The 20,915-nt window shown below is 33.1% G+C and overlaps 2 protein-coding genes and 2 pseudogenes across 2 annotated transcripts; 1 reads left to right on the forward strand and 3 right to left on the reverse strand.

The window, feature by feature from the left end:
• Positions 1–3,065: 3,065 nt before the first annotated feature.
• On the reverse strand, positions 3,066–4,579 carry LOC125199338 (annotated as a pseudogene).
• Positions 4,580–11,221: 6,642 nt separating this feature from the next.
• Positions 11,222–12,206, forward strand: LOC125199339 (F-box protein At5g52880-like; the record flags this gene model as incomplete). Its single annotated transcript, XM_048097387.1, is given in 4 exon segments — positions 11,222–11,384; positions 11,906–11,944; positions 11,947–11,986; positions 12,095–12,206. Coding segments are annotated over 4 exon segments (342 nt in total), but the record flags the coding sequence as incomplete, so codon positions are not given.
• A 1,493-nt stretch (positions 12,207–13,699) lies between these two features.
• Positions 13,700–15,719, reverse strand: LOC125199330 (reticulon-like protein B5). The gene is made up of 5 exons (XM_048097384.1): positions 15,381–15,719; positions 14,757–14,937; positions 14,534–14,675; positions 14,231–14,300; positions 13,700–14,130 (listed from the first exon to the last, which is right to left on the reverse strand). Exons 1-5 carry the CDS (start codon positions 15,592–15,594, stop codon positions 13,931–13,933), a joined length of 807 nt encoding a protein of 268 aa, XP_047953341.1. The 5' UTR covers positions 15,595–15,719; the 3' UTR covers positions 13,700–13,930.
• Positions 15,720–18,674: 2,955 nt separating this feature from the next.
• LOC125199340 lies at positions 18,675–19,535 on the reverse strand (annotated as a pseudogene).
• Between the last annotated feature and the right edge of the window lie 1,380 nt (positions 19,536–20,915).

The raw sequence follows: 20,915 nt of genomic DNA on the forward strand, positions 1-20,915 counted from the left end.
TTTCATTGTTTCGTGATGAAAATACTCTTTTAGGGGGTTTTGGAGGGTTTGGAGGGTTTGGTCTTTTTACATTTTAAATCGATATTATTTCAGTAATGTACTAAATTTGATATTATTTCAAAATTATCATTCTTCTTCCCTTTTGTCATCCTTCACTTTGTTTCTTTATTTCAATATTAGATTTAATTTATAAAATTAAATTTTAAAATTTAATTTTTAAATATCAATATTTTTTTATTATTAAAATTACTATTAAATAACAACTTAATAGTTTTAATCAATATTTGATAGTGTCTAATATTTAATCAATAAGACGACGACACCTTAGATTTAATCAATATTTAATAGTTTTAATCATAAATAGATCATATAAACGATTTATTTGAAATAAATATGCATCTAATGTATAGGAGAATTTGACTAAAAATATTATGAAGTTGACTAAATTAATCATAAATGTGTGTCTCGCAATTGATTGAAAGATTTATTGAGTTCTTTAGATTAATACCAAGACACTAATTAATAATGTACCGCGATGTTTGAATTTGTTTTGTCTGAGGCCGACATAAGCCCCACAAAGGAAAACCAAACACTGAAAATTTGTTACGAGAGGGCCTAAGACCATCTCTAATAAACATGGGATTTGCATGTTTTTAAGGCCTAGATTTGAGTCATTTTAAATGTTAATCTTGCAAATTATGTTCTTAAATTGCACATATTATATATTTTGGTATTTTGATGTGTTTGTTGATAAATGATAGAAAAAGATAGAAAAATGTGCAAAAAAAGGTGTCAAGGTTCGGCGACCTCTTCGAGCCCATCGCAACGAGTTTGAAGTCCAATCAGTTCTTAATACATACTCCCTCCGTCCCACAAAAGATGTCACACTTTCCTTTTTAGTTTGTCCCACAAAAGATGTCACATTTCCTCTTTTGGAAAAAGTTCCTTCTCACATCAATTATAAAATTATATTTTCTCTCACCACTTAACACACAAAATAATATCTCCTAAAATCCCATTTTATTTCCCAAGTGTGACATCTTCTCTGGGACGGAGGGGTTTCTCTTCATCTTCAAAATTTCGGGGGTACCTTGAACATCTAAATCGGTTCGTGGAGAAAGTTATGGCCTTTTTACGAACGTTTCGTGCGGTCAAAATTAGGAAAATTGGAAAGGAAAGAAATTGTTGCCTTGTGATATCAAATCTCCCCTTTGTAGGATTGAAATTACTATTTTTTTCTATTATTTGGGAGGATACTTTTACCAATTATAAATCCTTTTAAATATATACCACATAACCTAATTCTAATATTATCTCGGCCCAATCCCTCCATCCCTATCTTCTTCCATCCCTATTCCACATATTATTCTTCCTTTAAAGGGAACCGGGGAAAGCTTCGGCGAGACTTCATGCATTTTTTTGTTTTTTTCTTGCAGAGTTTAAACATATTTTGTAAATTTTTTTGGTAACATCTATGATTATAAGTTATTTATTCAATTTTTTTTCCTTTTATTTTGTAGTTATTTCTTTTCTCTTTGTTTTAACATTTGGAGGGGATCTTAGAATGATGGATTTTAAAAAAAATGGAAGGAGAGTCTAATTTGGGAGAAATTGATGTCTTTGCCTTAAGAGATTTGAGCCTTTAATGAAGCAAATTTATCTTGGGATTTTAGGAGTTGTTCCCTTATTCTGGAAGGACACTTTTTTCTGGAAAATTAAAAATTTGATTAAAGAAAATATAGTTTTACATACGTGATAGCTTATCTCAGGGCCGAATTGGAATCCTTTGGATATTAGCTTTTGATTGTGGTTCCCAAAATTGATTCCTTAATTTTTTTTTATTATATTTGTTTTAGGCTTTTACTTTTTATTTATTTTTCCAGTTTAAATAATCCAATGAAAATCCGGTTTAAATAGTATATGACTTTAGTTATTGACGTTCAAACTTTTCCGTTCGATATCCCTCAACTTTCTATCTAGATCTACCATATACTTAATATCAATCTCAACCATTCCACTAAACTCAAAAATATTTTATTAAATCTCCACTAAATATTGAATGCTCCAACCTTTCCAAAAAAACCCCAAAAAAAATTTTCACCCCCTAAATTTTTTTACTTTTTAATCATACCTCTATATTTTATCTAAATTACACCTAACCCCTCACTTTGTCAATATCTTAAATTAAATTAAATAATACTCCCTCCGTCCCCAAATTTTTAGTAAATTTAGTTTGGGGTTTTAAATTTGGGGGGGGGGTGTTAAGAAGTGAGAGGTAGATTTTAAAAATGAAATGAGAAAAAAGGGGAATGGAATTGTAATAAATGGTGGTATTGTGAATAAATGAATAGTTTTTAAGGGGGGTCCCTTTTTACTTTTTTGGTTTTTTTTTTTTTTTTTTATTTTTTTTAAAAAGATAAGGGTTTGGGGTAATTTTATAATAATGGGTAAAATTTTATGTGTAAATATGGTAAATTCTAAATTTCTCCAAAAAGGACAATTTTTTGGAAAAAAAGATAAAATCGGACGGAGGGTATAATAAGATTTATTAAATATTAAGAGTGTATTATTAGTATATACTTAAGAATATTATAAATTAAATATATTTTTAATCATAGAAAGATTGTCGGGCCAACCAAACATCTTTTTTTATCTAATATTCAATCTTGACCTATCATATTCAATCTCAATATTATTTTGTTTTGCAACCAACCTGACCTAAGATTCAAAATATGGATATCATCTTGTCCTTCGCCTTGCAAACCAATTATCTATAGATTGTTAAACGTTTAGAAACTGTGTACTCCTACATACATGATTAAATTTTATCGATATTTCATATTAATATTCTACTTATAGTTAATTTAAAATACATTGCATACTAATATATCATTCTGCGACAATTTAATTAATAAAATAAAATTGATTTATAATTTATTTTGATTGAATTTAAAATTTAGAAACGCCATCGCCATTGTAAACGCCGAAACTCCCAACATTTCCGTCGGCAAAATACGAAACCTAAACAAAAGAATAAAAGAAAATTCTCCACACTAGAGATTTTATCAAAATACTCCATATCCAAACTTAATTTCTTTGGCTGAATATTTCTTGGTATCATATGTATCAGCTATATCTTTAGCAACTTTAATGGCATCTGATGATATTCCGAAAAGCCCCTTCCCGTGAACCCGACTGCATATAATCCGTTCTCTCCTTCCAACTATATGGGAATGGTGTCTTGGGCATTCCATCTTTGTGAAGAAATCCTCACCCTATCACCAAAACAATTAAATTAAGTAGCAACAATTATTGTTTCTTAAATACGCAAAAAAATTCCATATTGAATATGGATAAAAATTAAAATTAAAATAAAAATGTGTATATTTAGTAGTGACAGTAAGACATGACAAAAAAACTATTTTGCCGAAACGTTTTGAAATAAATAAATAGAACAACCTTTAGCCAAGTGGGCACATTGCTCTTATACCCCGTTGCAAGAATGATAGAATTGAATTCACGTTCTTGGCCTTCGTTAAATCTTGCACCATTTTTTGTAATCTCCTTCACTCCTTCCACTATCTATTAAAAAGTTATGAGAGATATAGAAGGTAAATGATATTTCTAGACACTCGACTCGACTATATATATGTATATACCTCAATATGTCCGGATTTGATAAAAGAGAAGGCGCCAACGTCGAGCACGGGTGATTTTCTGGTGGCGTTCTTGAGCTCAAGAGGGCCGGTTTTGGGACGGCGGAGGCCCAACTAGCGTGCTTCCCATGGTGAAATTTGCAACGAGGACGAGAAACTTGTCAACAAGCTTCAACGGCAGCCATTTCAGCAACACCATCGCCATTGTAAACGTCGAAACTCCCAACACTTCCCTCGGCAAAATGTGAACCTAAACAAGTAGTAATAAAAATAAAAGAAAATGTGAATATACTCCATAAAAGGTAATGATAAGTTGGTAGGAATAATTACTGACAGAATCTCTGACGGCCATGGAGGGAGAGCGTGGTGGCGGCAGAGATCCAAGCTGACTTCCATGCCGGAATTCCACAGCCGACAACGAGCACCTTCTGGTTGGCAAACTCAGAGCCCGACCTATACGCGCTCGAGTGTATGATGGGCCCTTGAAACGTGTGCAGCCCGTGGATCTCAGGAATCACGGGCTCGCATTCTCCCCAGTTGCCACGATGAGCCAGCGCGACACGTAGGTTGAACCCATTGTTTGGAGGGTCCAAAGGGCGACCGCTGGATCAAAGCGGGCCGAGAGAACGGTCTGATTGAATTGGGGTGGATTGAGAAATGGCGGGCGTAGTCCTCCAGGTAGGAGACGAATTGATGTTTGGAAGGGTATTTAGGGAAATGATTAGGGAAATTGAGGAATGGGAGCTGGCAGAACTGGCGGGGAAGATGGAGCTTGAGACGATCGTAGCTGCGCTGCTGCCACAGAGATGCGATGCAGTCCCTGCGCTCCAGGAGGAGAACGCGGATGCCGCTTTGGTGGAGGCACGCGGCGGCGGAGAGGCCGACGGCCCGGCGCCTACGATAATCACTTGCTCTTGCTCCATTAACAAAAGGATTTGGTTTTCCCTTTTATTGCAGAGAATCAGAGATAGAGGGAGTGTGTCTTTCACAAGTCGACGCTAATTTATAGGCGCATGCATTTATCGGTTTTGATTATCTACTCTATTTGTGTACTAGCATTTTTGTCAATGCAAATAATATTAATGTGTTTATAATAGTAATACAATTAAAATCAGATCTTTGTTTGCTTAGATTATATGTCTGGTTGATAAGAATAATTATACATTTCATTAAAAAATAGATTAAATTTATTTATTATAATAGAATATATAAAATATGCAAACTTTTATATAAACTCCAATCTATGATTTGGATCATTAGAAAATGATGATAAAATAATAGAACAAAAAATGTCAAAGGTTGATGTTGTGTTGACATTTTCTATATATATTTTGTTATCTCGTTGGACATTTTCTAACGGTTCAGATCATAAAATAAATCTATACTCCGTATGGATAAAATTGTTATTGTAAAAATATCTACCGGAGGAGCAGCAATGAAGGCAATAATAAATACAAAAGTTAGGTCAATAAGGTAGGGATCATCAAAACACCAAACCATCCAATGTAAAGACGGTTTCTCGATCTGTTATCCAGATTAGGCGACCCCATAGACTTTCTCGCTCAATAGAATTAACAAAATAAATTTCTGCTAAAGAATAAACTACACACAAACACACAACATAAAGAGATTTTGAGATATAGATAAATGAGGTGTGAATTCATTCTTAGTTAATGGGGTTGACCATATTAATGGTCCATTTAGTAATTGCCAAACATGGTCGCGATTGGGATTATAAGCAATGCATGACCTCAAACATGGACACAAATAGAAATAGTGACCGCGATTACAACGTGATTAAATATTTGGTCAAGACAATTAATGTAGGTAAAGATTTGGTAAATATGTTTGATACTCTAAATCGTCCTGAAAAAAGACTCAGTTTTTAGTGAAGATTCATTTGTCACCCAACTATTGTTAGTCCTCGCGATTAAAAGTTGTTCACATTATTAATTTCATATAATCACTAAATTAAATAAAAAACATTATTACGTTCCACTTAACTTTTCTAATCAATTTTTTACATTTCTTAAAACTCGTGCCCACAATAAAAGTGACAATTATTGTGGGACGGAAAGAGTATTATTTTTCAAAGAATTTAACTCCAAACATAAATCAATAAATCATATTGAGGTACATTTAAGGTGCATATAATGGTCCAATCTAGTGTTTGATATGTTGGTTTAGGGATGTCAATCGGGCCAGCCCACCGGGTTTCGGGCCAGCCCTATTCGGGTTGCGGATCAATCGGGTGCGAGCTAATCGGGCTGTGATTTTTCGGGTTATAAAAGTTGAACCCTAACCCTAAAAGCTCGGGTTTCGGGCTAGCCCAACGGGCTAATCGGGTTGCTACCGACAAATTAGCACGCGTTCAATCCAATAAACAATTGTGAAAATTAGTTATATTTATAAAATGTAAAATATTTAATTATGATAAATTTGAGATATATACTTAAATTCAAAAATAAACATGATCAAATACTAATATTTTGAGATTTATACAAAATAAAACGTAAACATCAAAAAATTTTAAAGCATGTTTTAGAAATTTAAATATATTTTTCAGTGAATTTAAAGTTTCTAATTTATATATCTATTAATATGTTAATAAAAATTTAATATTTAATTTATATATTTAATATATAAAACTGAAAGTTATTTTTTTAATAATTTATATTATAAAATAGCCAATGAATTTCGAATTAGACTCAAACAAATAGAACGATAGAAATTTTATCGGGTTTTCGGGCCAGCCCGTCGGGTTTTCGGGTCTGGCCCTAACGGGTTGCGGGTTAATCGGGTGCGGGCTAATCGGGCTGTAATTTTATCGGGCTAAAAATTTTCAGCCCTAACCCTGTAAATTTGGCGGGTTATTCGGGCTGGCCCACGGGTTGCGGGCTACATTGACATCCCTATGTTGGTTAAATTTTCTGTGAGGCCCGCTCAATGGGCAAGGGTCCGTTGAACTAAGGCTGAAAAAGCGGAAGGGATCACCTCATACTTTGTATGCTACATTTCTTAATACACTGCTAATAACTTGACAAATGGATCTTATTTTATAGAAAGAAAAATTATTTTCAGAATTTATTTCCTGCACTATCTCCCTACTATATTTAATTATGTTAACTCTTGTAAACAAAAAATATAAATAGTCAAATTTTACTTATTTCAAAAAAATTATAAAAAGAGTCAAATCTTTACGTATTTCAAAAAGTTATAAAAAGATGATTTTTTCTTTTTTCTTTTTTTATTTTATTGAAATAATTTGGTTTGTAATATCACTAAAAAAACTTTGATTGCAATTAATTAGAATTTGACAAAACTTCTTAGATTTAAATAACTATTATCTCAATAAACAGTACTATAAATATTTATAAAATTTCCATAAAAGTATTGTAAAACTTTAATTAGTTAAAAAATTGAAATAATTAGTTGACTCTATTATATTTTTATTTTATTGAGAAAAGATAATATAAGTAGTTAGATTTAAAATATCAGAGAAAGTAGAGGAGAAAGATAATAGAGAGTTATATCATAAAGATTAGTCTATTTTTAAATATTAATTTTTCCTAAGTTATTTTAATAAAGTAAAAAAATATTGAAAGAATTTAACTCTTTTATATAATCTTTTGAAATAAGTAAAATTTAACCTATTACTACATTTTTTATTAACAAACGTTAAAGATAATTATTTCAATTTATATTTTTTTGTTAACAAATGTTAAGACAATTATTTCAATTAAATATAGAAGAGAGATAGAGATGGAGTACCGTGAAGGAAATATGTGTAATGTCTTGGAAATCATTTTTCTTTCTATAAAATAAGATCCATTTGTCAAGTTATTAGCAGTGTATTAAGAAATGTAGCATACAAAGTATGAGGTGATCCCTTCCGCTGAAAAAGGGTGTTTTATTATCATGAAAAATTGAGTGATAATAATATGAGCAACACTATATCAATCTTAAATTTATGTGAAATTTACTAATACAGCCTTCAGTCTTAGAAATATAGAAAAGTCAGAGAATAGTTTTGGAATTTTCTATTATAGTGTGACTTTAAATAACAAACTAAACATATGATATTAAGGACCGTATATAACATACCATTAATTCAAACGCCACAAGTAGAAATCAAAAAATAAGAAAAGCATTTCTACATAATGATTGTGTTCTTATCTAAATGAAAGGTAAACTTCAATTCAAACACATACTTATGTTAATTGATTGCTTGTTTATATCCAATCCAAACAATTTGTGTAATACTCCTTCCGTCCCCAAAAAATATGCACTTTGGATTTGACACGGATTTTAATGCAAAATTGATAAAGTAAAAGAGAGATAGAGAGAAAAAGTAATTAAAATATTATTAGTGGAGAATGATTCTCATCTCTTATATACTTTCTAAAATTAGAAAGTGCATATCTTTATGGGATATTTACAAAAGCACTCCTGAATTAAACGTTGTCAAAAAAAGGAAACACCCTAATTGCATTATTTATAGTATTATTTATTCCTAATTATTATTTTGAAAATGATACTCCACATTTGATGCAATAAAAACACATCAGCATTTTATACTACTCTTGTATATTTCCATAGATTTTTTACGCAATATATACAATTCCAAAATTTGCCTAAATTTCATTTTGACAATTAAATATACTATCTATTATGTAAAAAAATAATAAAAATAAAGCAGGCCTTCATATGTTTTAACTAAAAAAAACATTATTATGTGTATGAGTGTGATAAGGTAATAATATATACTGCACATAATAAAGCCCAAATTATATGTTACTATTTTTATTACATTCGAAGCCCAACATACTAAAAGCCCAAAATGGATTAGCGTGTTACTCCTCCGTCATGAATAGCGTCCCATTCGCTTTACCATTTATGGAACCGGGACGAGTTTTAATAAATGTTGAAAAAAGTGGGTGGAAAAAGTTAGTGGAATATGGATCTCACTTATTTATATTAGTTTTAAATGATATGTGAGTAGAATGAGTTGGTGGAATGTAGGTCTCTTTACCATTTATGGTAATTATGAACCGAGACTCTTATTCGCGGATGGACCAAAATGAAAAACGGGACTCGCATGGCGACGGAGGAAGTATTCCTGATCCAGAAATTTCGCAAAATTGTTTAGGATTTTTATTTCCATAATTATTTAGTGTCCTATTCTTGATTAATTTGCATAATTGTGCAATGTCTCTTCTTCGCATTCCAACTTCGGGACTAGAGCAACCACAGTTCTTGCCTTGGTTTGAGAAATTTAAGAGATTCTTGGGTCGCCTTTGATAAATTTGAATTCGCGTTGAGATGTATTATTGTATAGGGTTTCATTACTTTTGTTGATTTACGTTGATTTTACTCTTTGATTTAAGTTGTTTTTATTTGTTGTATCAAAATTGTTAACTTTTAATAGAGTTATTTTTATTAATGTTGTGTTTAGTTTTTTCTTTTTCTTATTGTCTTTAATAGCCACATGGAATTAATGAGATGAAGTATGAGTGCTACTACTAATTGGAGTAAAAACAGAGTAATCTACTGAAGTTACGTTATTAGTCACCAAAATCATTTTTCTGCAACACACACAAAAAAAATACTATTAGTGTGAAAATCATAAGACAAGGTGTAGCCCTGCTTAGTAAAAGGGCTAATTCACATACACCTAGTAAAGCACGTGTAAATCCAAAGCCATGCAATTCCATCTTTCACCCCTTTTCTTCCATGCGTAGCTTACAACATGTACTTACCAAATCTTTCAGCCCTTTCTTCCTTAAATAATTTGGAGTAGTACATTTATTGTTGGGGAAACGTTTGGAATCGATTGAGCAACAAGGAAATCAAGAACAAAATCTAAAATGGAAGGAAGAGGAATCTTGTTTTATTGAGAATACGAGACAATAAAAAATTGGGAATGAAAACCCTTGTTCAAAAGATCACCTTTAGCGAAAGGGAAAAACAATGAACGCCGAGATCTAATCCATCTTACTTAAAGGATCTAAGGGGAAAACAATCCTTACACTTCAGCTATAAAACGATGGCTCAGCGTTTTCCCCAGTCACCCCAAAAACCCTCAACACTTAGCCCCAACCGCCCCAAGATCACATTTATATAAAAGTTTTTGAATCGAACCCCAATTAACATGATGTAAACTGAATGTGAATGATATTATCTGCTATTTAGCAATGTGAATGTGAATAATATTTTCTGCTTTTGCAATGTGAAAATCCTATTTTCAAATTTAAAAACGTGAATAATCCATTTTTGATGTTTATTACCAAACAAAAATTACACTTTTTTAAACCCAAATTTAAAGTATAATTTAATTATAAAGTTTCTTCTACCGAAAGCTAATTAGATCATACAACATTTTTTCGCATCAAAGTTCGAGTCATGGAGAAATTTTAGAAGAATTGTATATTTTCCTTTTAAGGAAAAGTTGCAAGTAAATGTCATCTCTGTATTAGTTTCAACTTTCGTCGATTTGTAGCATACATAAAAAAATATTAATAGTAGACATTATTAATACCCAACCAATGTTTTAAAAATGGGATTGGTGAACAAGGGGGCCCTTTGTTCACGGTTCAATCCCAAACCCGGTTAATAAATTTTGTTTACTATTTTAAATAAAAATATATTAAATTTACATATGACAAATTTGTATTTTAAAAAAACGTTAACCTTATATATAATTAGTTGTAAGTAAAAATATTAGAATTTCATAAATAATAAAATTTTTGATAAATAAAATTAAATTTATAAATGATTAGTTATCAGTCAATATTAAAAAATATTAAAAAATCATAATTATAAACTCCTATATTGTAAAGTGATTGTAAAAGTATAATTAAAATATAAGAAATATAAATTTAAAATGAATTATTAGTTTGGTGGAAAAAAAATTTATTTAAATATAATAATAATTAACTTTACAATATTTTAAAATAATAATAGGAGTGAAGTGGAAAAGGAGTTGATATTATGTGTTCAAGTCCAAGCAAAATTCAAAATCGGTTTATTTTCCATAAATAGCAGAAATTTTGAAACAATATTTTAAAAAATGATAAAAAAAACTCAAAAATCGGTTTATTTTCCATGAATAGCAGAGTATGAGAAAATGAAGAAGAAATAATATATCTTCTAAATTAAGCCCATTTAAATCGTCCATTCCTCAGTAAACGGCTGTGAATTATTTGTTTTTGTCAATTTCTCCCAATCTGGAGATCTGCAGTTTTGAGATGGTTATCCGGAATCGAAAAATCAATGCTTGTGCAGCTGGGAGATTCAACAACCCAATTGATCGATACCAATCTTTATCAATCAAAGAATGCCTCTCCAAACCCTCCCAATATTTCTTCGCATCTAAACAATTGAGCTTCCTTCTTAAAAATGCCTACTCTAAGTTCCCAAAAATCTTCAATCGCTCATTTTTCAGGATACAATTTTCGCTTTCCGCCTTCTCCCGAGTAACCCTTTAAATATGGGGGGAATAGATTTTGTGATATTTAGGTTTATGAATTGTGCATTTTTTTGTTTTATTTGGATTATTTATTGATTGAAAATCCAGGATGCAGACGCAGTCAGCAATTTCAGCTGCTAATTCTCTTCTGCAAAGTGCGGAATTTGCTTTGCCGAGGCAAAAGAGAGCATTGGCTGTCACGGAACACAAGCATGCAGTTGTTGCAAGTAAGAGAAAATCCAAGACAAATAAAGAAGAAGGTGCTTTTTCACTTTACTTCGACTTATTTGGGATAAATGCTTTGTTGCTGTTTGCACTGTATTGTAAATTGTGATCTTGTTTTTGGTGTGGAAATTAATTTTTTTTGGTTAATGATTTTAAAAGAATGATCTAGGGTTGTGAATTAATTACTTCAATCTTTAGGTTGAACTGATCGATGTATGTGTAGATACACTGTTGAGTTTGATCCATTGATCCCTCTCTAGGCATTAGAATGCAGTAATCGTGTGCACTTCGAGCTGAAAGGCATAAATTCATTTATTTGATCCTAAGGCCTCCTCACTTGATGCACTAGCTTAGTTTTGGCCTTCTCGTAAAATATTAACCTGTGATTTGTTTCACGTATTTGGCCAAGAGAAGAGTTAACCTTTAATGTAGCTACTGTGCAACATTCTTGATTGTAGCGTTACGGTATAATGGGCATCAACTATCAGTCCTTTGTTTGTATGGTTTTCCGTTTTCCAGATTGTATTTGAGTTGTCTCCTTGTGTTCCAGTTATAGATCAGCTTCCTCAGGATGTTCTTGTACACATATTTGGCTTTTAGATGTGAAATCTCTACTTTCTGCTTCTGCAGTCTGCCGGTACTTCCTTTACTCATCACTCAAGGTGTTTTTTATGTTCTCTTTTTACCCTCATCACGATGGTCATGCATGTTGGAAGTGGCTTCTCATATGAGGGTCAATTTACAGGTCATGGAATGGTGCTGCTGGTGACAACTGTCTATGGAAATTGTTGTATGACACTTACTTTAGCAATTGTGAGAATATTGTGAAGAACAAGGGACTTGAAACAGTTGGAACAGTAAAAATGAGATGCGTCAGATTGAAAGCATTACATCATTTGGTGTTAACTATAGATTTGCATTTGAAGCGGCCTATAAAGGTATGTGATTCCTTGGTCTGTTTTGGTCCTTTTGACAATAGTTGCATGGGAAGCAAGTTCATAATATTAATTACAAAGGGTGGCAACCAACGATAGTGACTGACTCTACTGATAAAAGTATCCGATTAGATGAAGATTTTAAAAATATCCAGAGGTCCTTGAGAAGATTAATCTAACAAAAAACAATGAATTAGACAGAAAACGAACATTGTCGATCCAATTCAAATGCTTTTACTACTAAATATTCGACTCCAAGTACTGTAAGAATTGAATATATTTCCATGAGATTCAATCGTGAACATGACCGGTATCTATCAATAGAAGTTTTTCTTTTCCTTTCGTACATGTGGAAATTGTCCTCATGGGAATTTCAGTCTTGTTGTTTGGTATGTGCACCAACCCACACATGCCTCTGTGTGTTTATATGGATTGTTCGTGGTCCTATTTCAATGTAACGATGTCTTATCCATTTATATCGCATTCTAATACTGAACTTTTTTTTATTTATTTCAGATGAAAAACTGGGATGTTGTACAGGATACTGTTCAAGTTGCCATTCAATCGTGTGGCTTAATCGCAACAGATGTTCCAATCAGACCGGTAGAAGAAATGAAGTAGAGCACCAAATCATGCCTATATCTATAGAAAAGGTGACTCAAAAACACTCTCTATTCCAAATTCTAACTTCAGTTGAGCTATTTTGTTTCTTCACATGCTTCACTCTTTCATCTTCTAACTTCAACTTTTGTCACAAAACCAAATCTAACTAAATGTTTTTATGGGAATCTCAGATTGATGACTTCATTTTAAATGGCTTTGTGTCATCTGAGTCTTCCTCAGATAGTGACATGATACCGATGATGAGTTTGCCTTTGAGGCTATGGGCCTATCCTAGACAATATTAGCTGATAAACACCATGTTATGAAATGTTGTAAATTGTGTTTTTAGGTTTTTGGAGAGGCCAGCATCTCATTCAATGGTATTTTTCGCATTGTCTGGGTTAAGGGTTAATTTATCACAGGAGATTTTATGTTGTGAAAGAGTAGGCTTCTGCCATCCATTGTCTCCTCTTAAGCTCTCAGCTATGTTAATATAGTAGAAGACAAGTAGTTAGTTGACAGTCACAGACGAATTCAATAAACTAATTTATCATTGTTAAATGAATACATTTATACTTTTATCATAAGCTCCGTATGTTGTTGATTATATATATGAAATTTGTGTTTGGGGAAAATGCACACCGACGCCCTTTCCTCACGAGTCACGAGTATGATATTAGAACAAAACCAATTCAGTTTCTTGGAGAATTCAACACAGTTATATATTGGTAACCAAAATAGTAGTACTACTGTATTTAGCAAAGAGGCGATGTAAAAGTATTTCTTGGTTTTCTAAGTAAAGACAGTTCTGCTACTCATCAATCATCATGGCAATTAAATTTGGACTATCCATAATTGTAAGTAATATAATTCCAAACACTGGAGCAAGACAAGCTCAAAACCGCCTAAATCAAATTTTAAACTATGAACCCGGATGTAAAAAAAAAAAAGCAAACGACCAAACACGGGTTCCATCAGGCATCAGACAACTTAGCCACAACAACAAGAAAGGAAATGGAAATACAAAGCCTTTCAAGACAGACCTAGTAGCACCACCTCACACAAAGGAATCTTCTAAGCGAACTTTTATCTTTAAGAGGGCCTTTTGGAATTTTACTCAAAACCTTGGCATCAAACACAGCATATTGTTTTTTGAACTCGGCCTCAGCCTTCTCAGCAAAAGCATCAACCTGATCTTCGTACTTTTCATAAAGAACTGGAACCGTGTGCAGCAAAACGAAACCTGTATGAGAAGAAAACAAAATGAGGTAGTGCAGATGTTGGCTGGATCACTATACTTGGAAAGTATCAGTAACTGAGATAAACGACAGCCAGGTACTTACATATGTAGAACAGGGTAAGGGAGTTGAAGCAGGATCCAAGAATTGACACAGTCCAAAGGCCAGCAATCACCTATTATGACAGAATGCAATACACTAATCAGCAAGAGATTGATGGTAAAAATTGTGAACTTTAGAAGAAAAACCAAAACAAAGAAACAGAATTAGCCTTAAAACTACTCCAGTAACACAATCATAACAAACTAAGAAGCCATGAGGTATATTCTGGTCACAGCTGGCCAATACACAGGTGATTAACCAAAACAGAAAACTTATGCTCTATAGCAAGAGCGTTCAGATACATACAGCAAGGAATTTCTTCAAATCTCTCCCAGATGCTACAACTCGAAGCAAGGCAAAAAGTGAGTTGATTTCTGTCCTAAGGGCTGATGCTACACCGAGGACAACATCCTGAGGAAGAACAACTTCAGGGATCTTTGGCGGGGACCTGAGAAGTTACATAGGAAGTAAGACATAAGAACACTTAAAATGAATAGAACTTTTAACCAGGGATCATAAATAACCATACTTGTTGATGAAGGTTGATGCATTTGACCACAAGAAAACGACTGCCAAACCAAGAATCAGGATGTGGCAAACTAGCGTGAGCAGGTGATACTCAAGCAATTCAAAAAGCACCCAAATTGCAGTAGCAAGACCTAACACACCACCAGTAACTTTCTTGTCCCTCCATAGGAAAATGTCAGCAGCTGCCACCAGTAAAAATAGGTGCATCAATAATAGATCAGTAATTGTAGTATGCAAGCAATGCTTTATTTTCTACATTCTCAAACGCCTGAATTTTTAAACAAATGTTATAGCAGATCAGACAGATATCCATGATCATTTTCTGAAGATCATAACACAATATAACAGATTAACCGAAAATACAATCCAAATCATCAAATAACCTAAGAGATCACAATCTAACAAATCAATATAAACTAAATTCCACTCATAACAAGTTCAAAGCAAATCTTCATCATCCCTAATTGAATTTCAGGTTCATATAAGCACATATATTACATTCACAAATCTCATACTTAACAACATTAGCAGAGCCATCAAATCTGAACACACCGAGATTGCGCATCCATCAACCAATAGAAACATTTGACAATGAAAAATAACAAAAGGAAAGGCAACAACATACGCTTTCCGCCGCCCAAAACCTTGTGCACTGGCTTCTCGCGGCCGAACAAACGGTAGATCTTAGCCTTCATGGCAGATGCCTTGGATTTGAGGTCACCGTCATCGTCGGAGTCAGATGACGACGAGCCGCTGCCGTGAAATTTGTCCGTGATCTTGTCGATCAGTGATTCAGCAGCAGATACGTGCTTCTCGTGCTCAGCGTCGTGATCGGCCATTGATTCCAAACTTCGATCTCAAATCCCCGCCGCGGAAAAGTAGGGCTTCAGTCGCTAGATACACTGCGCTCCCACTATTTTCACTTCAAATGTGAGAGAGGAGGAGAATGAGAAATGCAAGGGTTTTAAGAAAGGTATTGGATTTGGGATTGCTGAGGCTAATCCGAGCCGCTTGCTTCGGAGTAACGGAAATCGAGAACAGAAATTCCAAATCTGCGACGACTTTAACGGACGTTACATTCCGAACCTCTTTTTCTTATGCAGCTGTAGTCAATTGTTTTTTCCTCATAGTAGATCACGACCGATTTACCTTTTTTTTTAAAGTAAAAATAGATTAATGAAATTTCAACTAAATAGAATGAAAAGTGAAAAAGGCATGTATATCCGTAGAATGTAGCGAATTCTAGTTCTAGTTAAATACAAACCGCAAATACATTAATTTGACATTGACATGAATTGAATATTTGAACAAACTTCGTTCCTCTCATTTAAAATATAGACAAGATATTTACATGTACAGAAGATTTGATGGATATATAAGATTGTGTTATGTGATTGCTCTAAATCACGTTAATTTAATCATATTGAAACAATTTTAATCATATGGAGTACATTTCAAGACCATTATTAAGTTATTATACACACAAACATTGCATTGATAAATTACTCTACAAAATGTTATATATGAAAAAAAGAAAGTAAATTGTAAAAAAAAAAAAATACTCACGTTCAGTCAAATTCTCATCGATTTGATAACTTTAAAATAATATCTTTACTCCATATTATAAATTTATCATATTTCTAATAGTCTAATGGCAAAAAGTTCGGCATATTAAATGTGTCTAAACCTATTGACTTAACATATATATGTGTAAAAATAAAGACTCGCAATTACAACGTTTTGTGCACGTAGTATTTTTTACTGTGTATTTCTCATAATTTCATTTTTTCTTTAAAATATGAGATTATGTGATAATTGAAAAAAATGTTGAAGTTATGATATAGTAATCGACAATTTTCTAAAATTATACTCACCTTCTACTGAAAAATACTCTCATTTTGCTATTCGAGATGTTCACAGACCCGGGTCTAAAAATGCAAAAAAAAAAATCTCTCATATTTTATCCACTTTTTTTCCTCTCTCCCCTATTTTAGTACTTTCCCTTTATCGTTCTCTCTTACCATATCATTTCTCATTAGAATATGTGTTCCACAATTAAATCTGCTTATGAACGTAAGAGTAGAATTAATCAATTCGACCAAATTTTATAATTTTTTTTTTTTTTACAAATCAACCAAAATTAAATCAATATAGACTTTTGACTGGAAAAAAAACCCCAAAATTTTAGATTTGTTTAGGCTGAAAAATCCAATTTAGTGATTAAAATATTGTGTAATAAGATATGGGCGGTGAGTATATAGGAATCTTGAGTGCTGATATGATACGGCGTCACGTCGCAGTTCAAACTTTGAACTGAACGTGCTTACGACGTGGAAGCAGGTGAGTGGTGGCGACCACATGCCTTATCAGACTGTAGTGGGCCCTCCCAAGTGGGCCTGTTGCATGGCATGGTTTTTGGGCCGTTACTGGACATCATTTCAGTTTAATTCTTTTCCTAGCTTTGGTTTTAAGATAAAAAAATACCAAGATAATCAAGATACACCAAGATCAGATGATATTTTTTTAGTCGGGGATTGAATCTCATAATTATTCATCTAGATTGAGCGGTAATCTCATGAACCAAACATACTACAAATTTAATTTTGAAATTCGAAACAACACCCTAGGTGATAGAAATTGTACTTTTTAAAATTCATTATTCCTCGTAGAAAATTTCAGCATATTTCATGAATAATTTTATTTTTAGGTATTAAATTAAGTCCCATGATTTCTTTGTTTTTTTACGAGTTAAGCATCAATGCATCAGAGCTAATTGCCATGGGTCGAGAAGGCTTTCTTATATTCATTCTTTCGCTAATTCGGTGAGATGATGATTAACCAATTTGGTTATTACAGACATTGATGGTAAGTGGTAACATAGTTCAAAATAGTTTGTTGGGCCTCATTAACTAAAAGAAACCCTCAAATAATTTCAATCTGAGAAGCCCACTAACACAATCTGATTAGTTGGGAAATATAGTACTACTAGCTGATACTCCTATTATAAATTTGAATAAATGAATAAAAAAATATTGTATAACAAAGAGTCATCGAGGAACGTGATAATTTAATATGACCTTTAATACATTTTGTTTGACTCTAAGATAACCCATTTTCAACGACCCTCAGTCTACGCTACTACATTTTTTAAATCAATTGCTTGTTTTTAGTAATGGACTAATGTGGGTCGTTGACTAGTTGTTAAATTTATAGAGCACCAACAAATTAAAATTGTACACTGCTTATGGTATCCATGAACCAACATCCCCGTTTTATCAATATTTAATATTCACATAACTTTAAAAATTTAAAATTTTGTACTTCATTGATACTAATAATTTAATTTTAACATTCTCATAAAATTCTAAAATCACAAAAAAAGTTTTGGGATGCCTTGAAAATAACTAACCTAATCCAATGTCAATTGAAAGTAAAACGATTAAATTGCCCCTTAGCAGTGTGACCACAAAACCCGGGCACTACTCTCTCCAATTTTGGGTTTGGGAAATTTTTTTTCGCCATTCCCGGTCCATTGCTAGTGATAGCCATGAATCCCCTTTACTTTTTGACATTAACAACGGTTTTTCAATCCATGGGTTTCGTTTTATGAATTCACCCAAAAAACGAGTTAAAACTAGCGCCAAAAGTTGAAGTTTATGCGCTAAAATAAAGTGACATTTTGAAACGAAACCAAAAACACAAACGATGAAGCATCGGATCATTATAAGTAGAAAAGTCCATAAAATTACATTGCAGGACATGACATTTAAAATTTTTTTAAAAGTTTACCCACACTAAGCATCTCTAATATTTGGCCATCAGTTATTTTTTAGTTTTACTACTAGTTGTTACAGAACAACAACTATGCATTGCTATACTAATTGACCCCCCGATTTAAATTTTTTTTCTTTTTCACTTTTCAAAAACTATTTTCCCCCTGCTTCTGTTTTCCGCTACTGAACGGATTCAAATGCTGCACCGTTTTGCTCCTCAATGAATTTCTCGACGCTGCTCTTAGTGTCTCGGGGGATGGATCGCTCGTAGTCTTAACTAATAATTAAAAAAATTAATCGAATAATGATTAGAATTTGAATTCGACCCGATTATTTTTGAAAAAGAGGAAATTGAAGTGAAATGAAAAAAGAAGGTACCTTGGGATGAAGAATTGAAGAATTTTTTAATGGAGAATGGCGCCTTGGATTCCGTCGTTCTGTTCCAGCAAGGAATCGTCTCTCCGGCGGATCGACGGCGGCGCAACTCCAACCGAAGCCGATCGACTCTTTCCTAAATTCCGCGTCACAATCTTAAAGCTTCCGATCAAGTTAACCGGAGAAGACGACGGAGTTGCGGAATCGGTCGATTTCACCTTATTTGAGATCTTCACGTAGAACGGCCTAATCAACTTGAGATACTTAGGTACGGACTTCTCCTCGTAATCGAAGTTTTGTCTCATCATTTTGCTTCTCAAACTGTTGCTCCGGTCGAGCTTCGACGATTTCGCCTTGGTATCGCTTCTCGACGATTTCCTGAAACCTAACATGAAGACCTGAAACTTAGGAGCTGATCGGAGGATAGTCACAGGTGACAACGGCTTCGATTTAGAGAAAGGATTGTTTTTGCTTTGCGGAAGATGAACATCGGTCGGAGATTCAATGAACTGAATATCCTTCCTCGAATCTGAACCGCCGTCCGGCGACTTGAAATCTAAGTCGAATAGGGAGTCCTCGCCGTCTGTGACGTCAGCTCGGGTCCAGAACTTGAGAAGATTTAGCGCTTCCATTGGAATTGGAGAGTTTGAGAGTGAGAAATAGGAAGAAAATATGCGTGTTGCAGAGAGTGATTTGGAAATATGAAGTGGAATGGGATAGGATTGGCGAACGGTTGAGAGGGGAAGTGATTAATATAGAGGAGGAATAGCGTCATGTATGGAGAGAGCGTCAAATAAGACAGGAGAATCGCGAAACAGCGAATGGAAAAAGGATGATGCCAAACAGAGACCAGGGCTCAGTCTTTTACTGTATGACTAATTGGTGTGGATGGATTGGAGATGGACCGCTGAGTCCTGCAACAACTACACACTACAGTAAGTAAAATTTAATCCCTATTTCCTCACCAAATTATTGCAAATGAGATCATTCCTCTATATTCTATAATACTCCATTCACTTAAAAAGTAAAATCAATAGTACAAAAATTGAATTTAATTTCTTTCAAAAATGTCAATAGTCTTATTATATGTCTCATTTGACCTGGCACATGTTTACTCTTTAAGTTTTCATTGACTGTTTCAACTTTCAACTTGAAATTGCTTCGTTTTCACGTATATTTCCTTAATCATTTCATAATTTCATTCGACGTGAATTTTTAAAGACTGTAATAGGTGGTGAAATAATAAAAATATAAATTCCATTTTTATATGAACTTTCATGGAGTATTAATAAAGTGTGAGTGAAATTAGTAAAAATAAACTGAGACAATCTCTAAAAAAATACGCCATGACACATAATGAGGAACAAAGGGACGAAGTAAGAAAAAATAGCATCTCAAAACACAAGCTATCCAATTTCAAGATGACCAAACCCAATCTAGATCTGGGAAAATGGTGGATTAAAGCCACATGAGCTGACGATGACATATATTAATGGTAACCAGAATTAAACTTCCTAAAAGAAAATGAAGAACATAACTATATAAGTACTACCACTATATAATTATAAAAAGTGGATATAATCAGTTGAATGGGAAGTCTTTGTTATGTGAGAATGAGCATCGCATTACAGTCTATCCTTTTGCGTAACCAAAGACTAATCGAGTTTCATTTTAGGTGGAAATTTATGATATTCAGATCATTGTGCTAATTTATGATTAAAACGATATCCGTATTTATAACCCCTGATTTCCTTTTCTTTGCTTATAAAAGTATATTTTAAAGATGAAATAAAAGTGCTTTAGCAAAAACTAAAGTTGTAAACACCGTGGGCACTGGGCTGCAATGGGAAAAGAAACAAAGTCAAAAATGTGTTATGAAGCTTAAATTTTACAAAAAATTTAGTACTTTTACCGCATTTTAAATACATATCCTTTTTTTTATTTTACTTTTCACCCAAAATAGGACATGGTACTATTTTCTGTTTAATAGTACTGGAGTAGTAGTATTTGTT

The sequence above is a fragment of the Salvia hispanica genome, unplaced genomic scaffold (assembly GCF_023119035.1).
Source record: "Salvia hispanica cultivar TCC Black 2014 unplaced genomic scaffold, UniMelb_Shisp_WGS_1.0 HiC_scaffold_469, whole genome shotgun sequence".
NCBI lineage: Eukaryota > Viridiplantae > Streptophyta > Magnoliopsida > Lamiales > Lamiaceae > Salvia > Salvia hispanica.

Bases quoted from the DNA above. Each gene is read 5' to 3' on its own strand.
- LOC125199330 (XM_048097384.1), bottom strand. From the start codon at position 15,594: ATGGCCGATCACGACGCTGAGCACGAGAAGCACGTATCTGCTGCTGAA. The intron at 14,676-14,756 runs GTATGGTTATTT...GTAACTTCTCAG, and splicing joins GCATCAACCTTCATCAACAA to GTCCCCGCCAAAGATCCCTG. The intron at 14,301-14,533 runs GTATGTATCTGA...CTGTCATAATAG, and splicing joins ATTTGAAGAAATTCCTTGCT to GTGATTGCTGGCCTTTGGAC.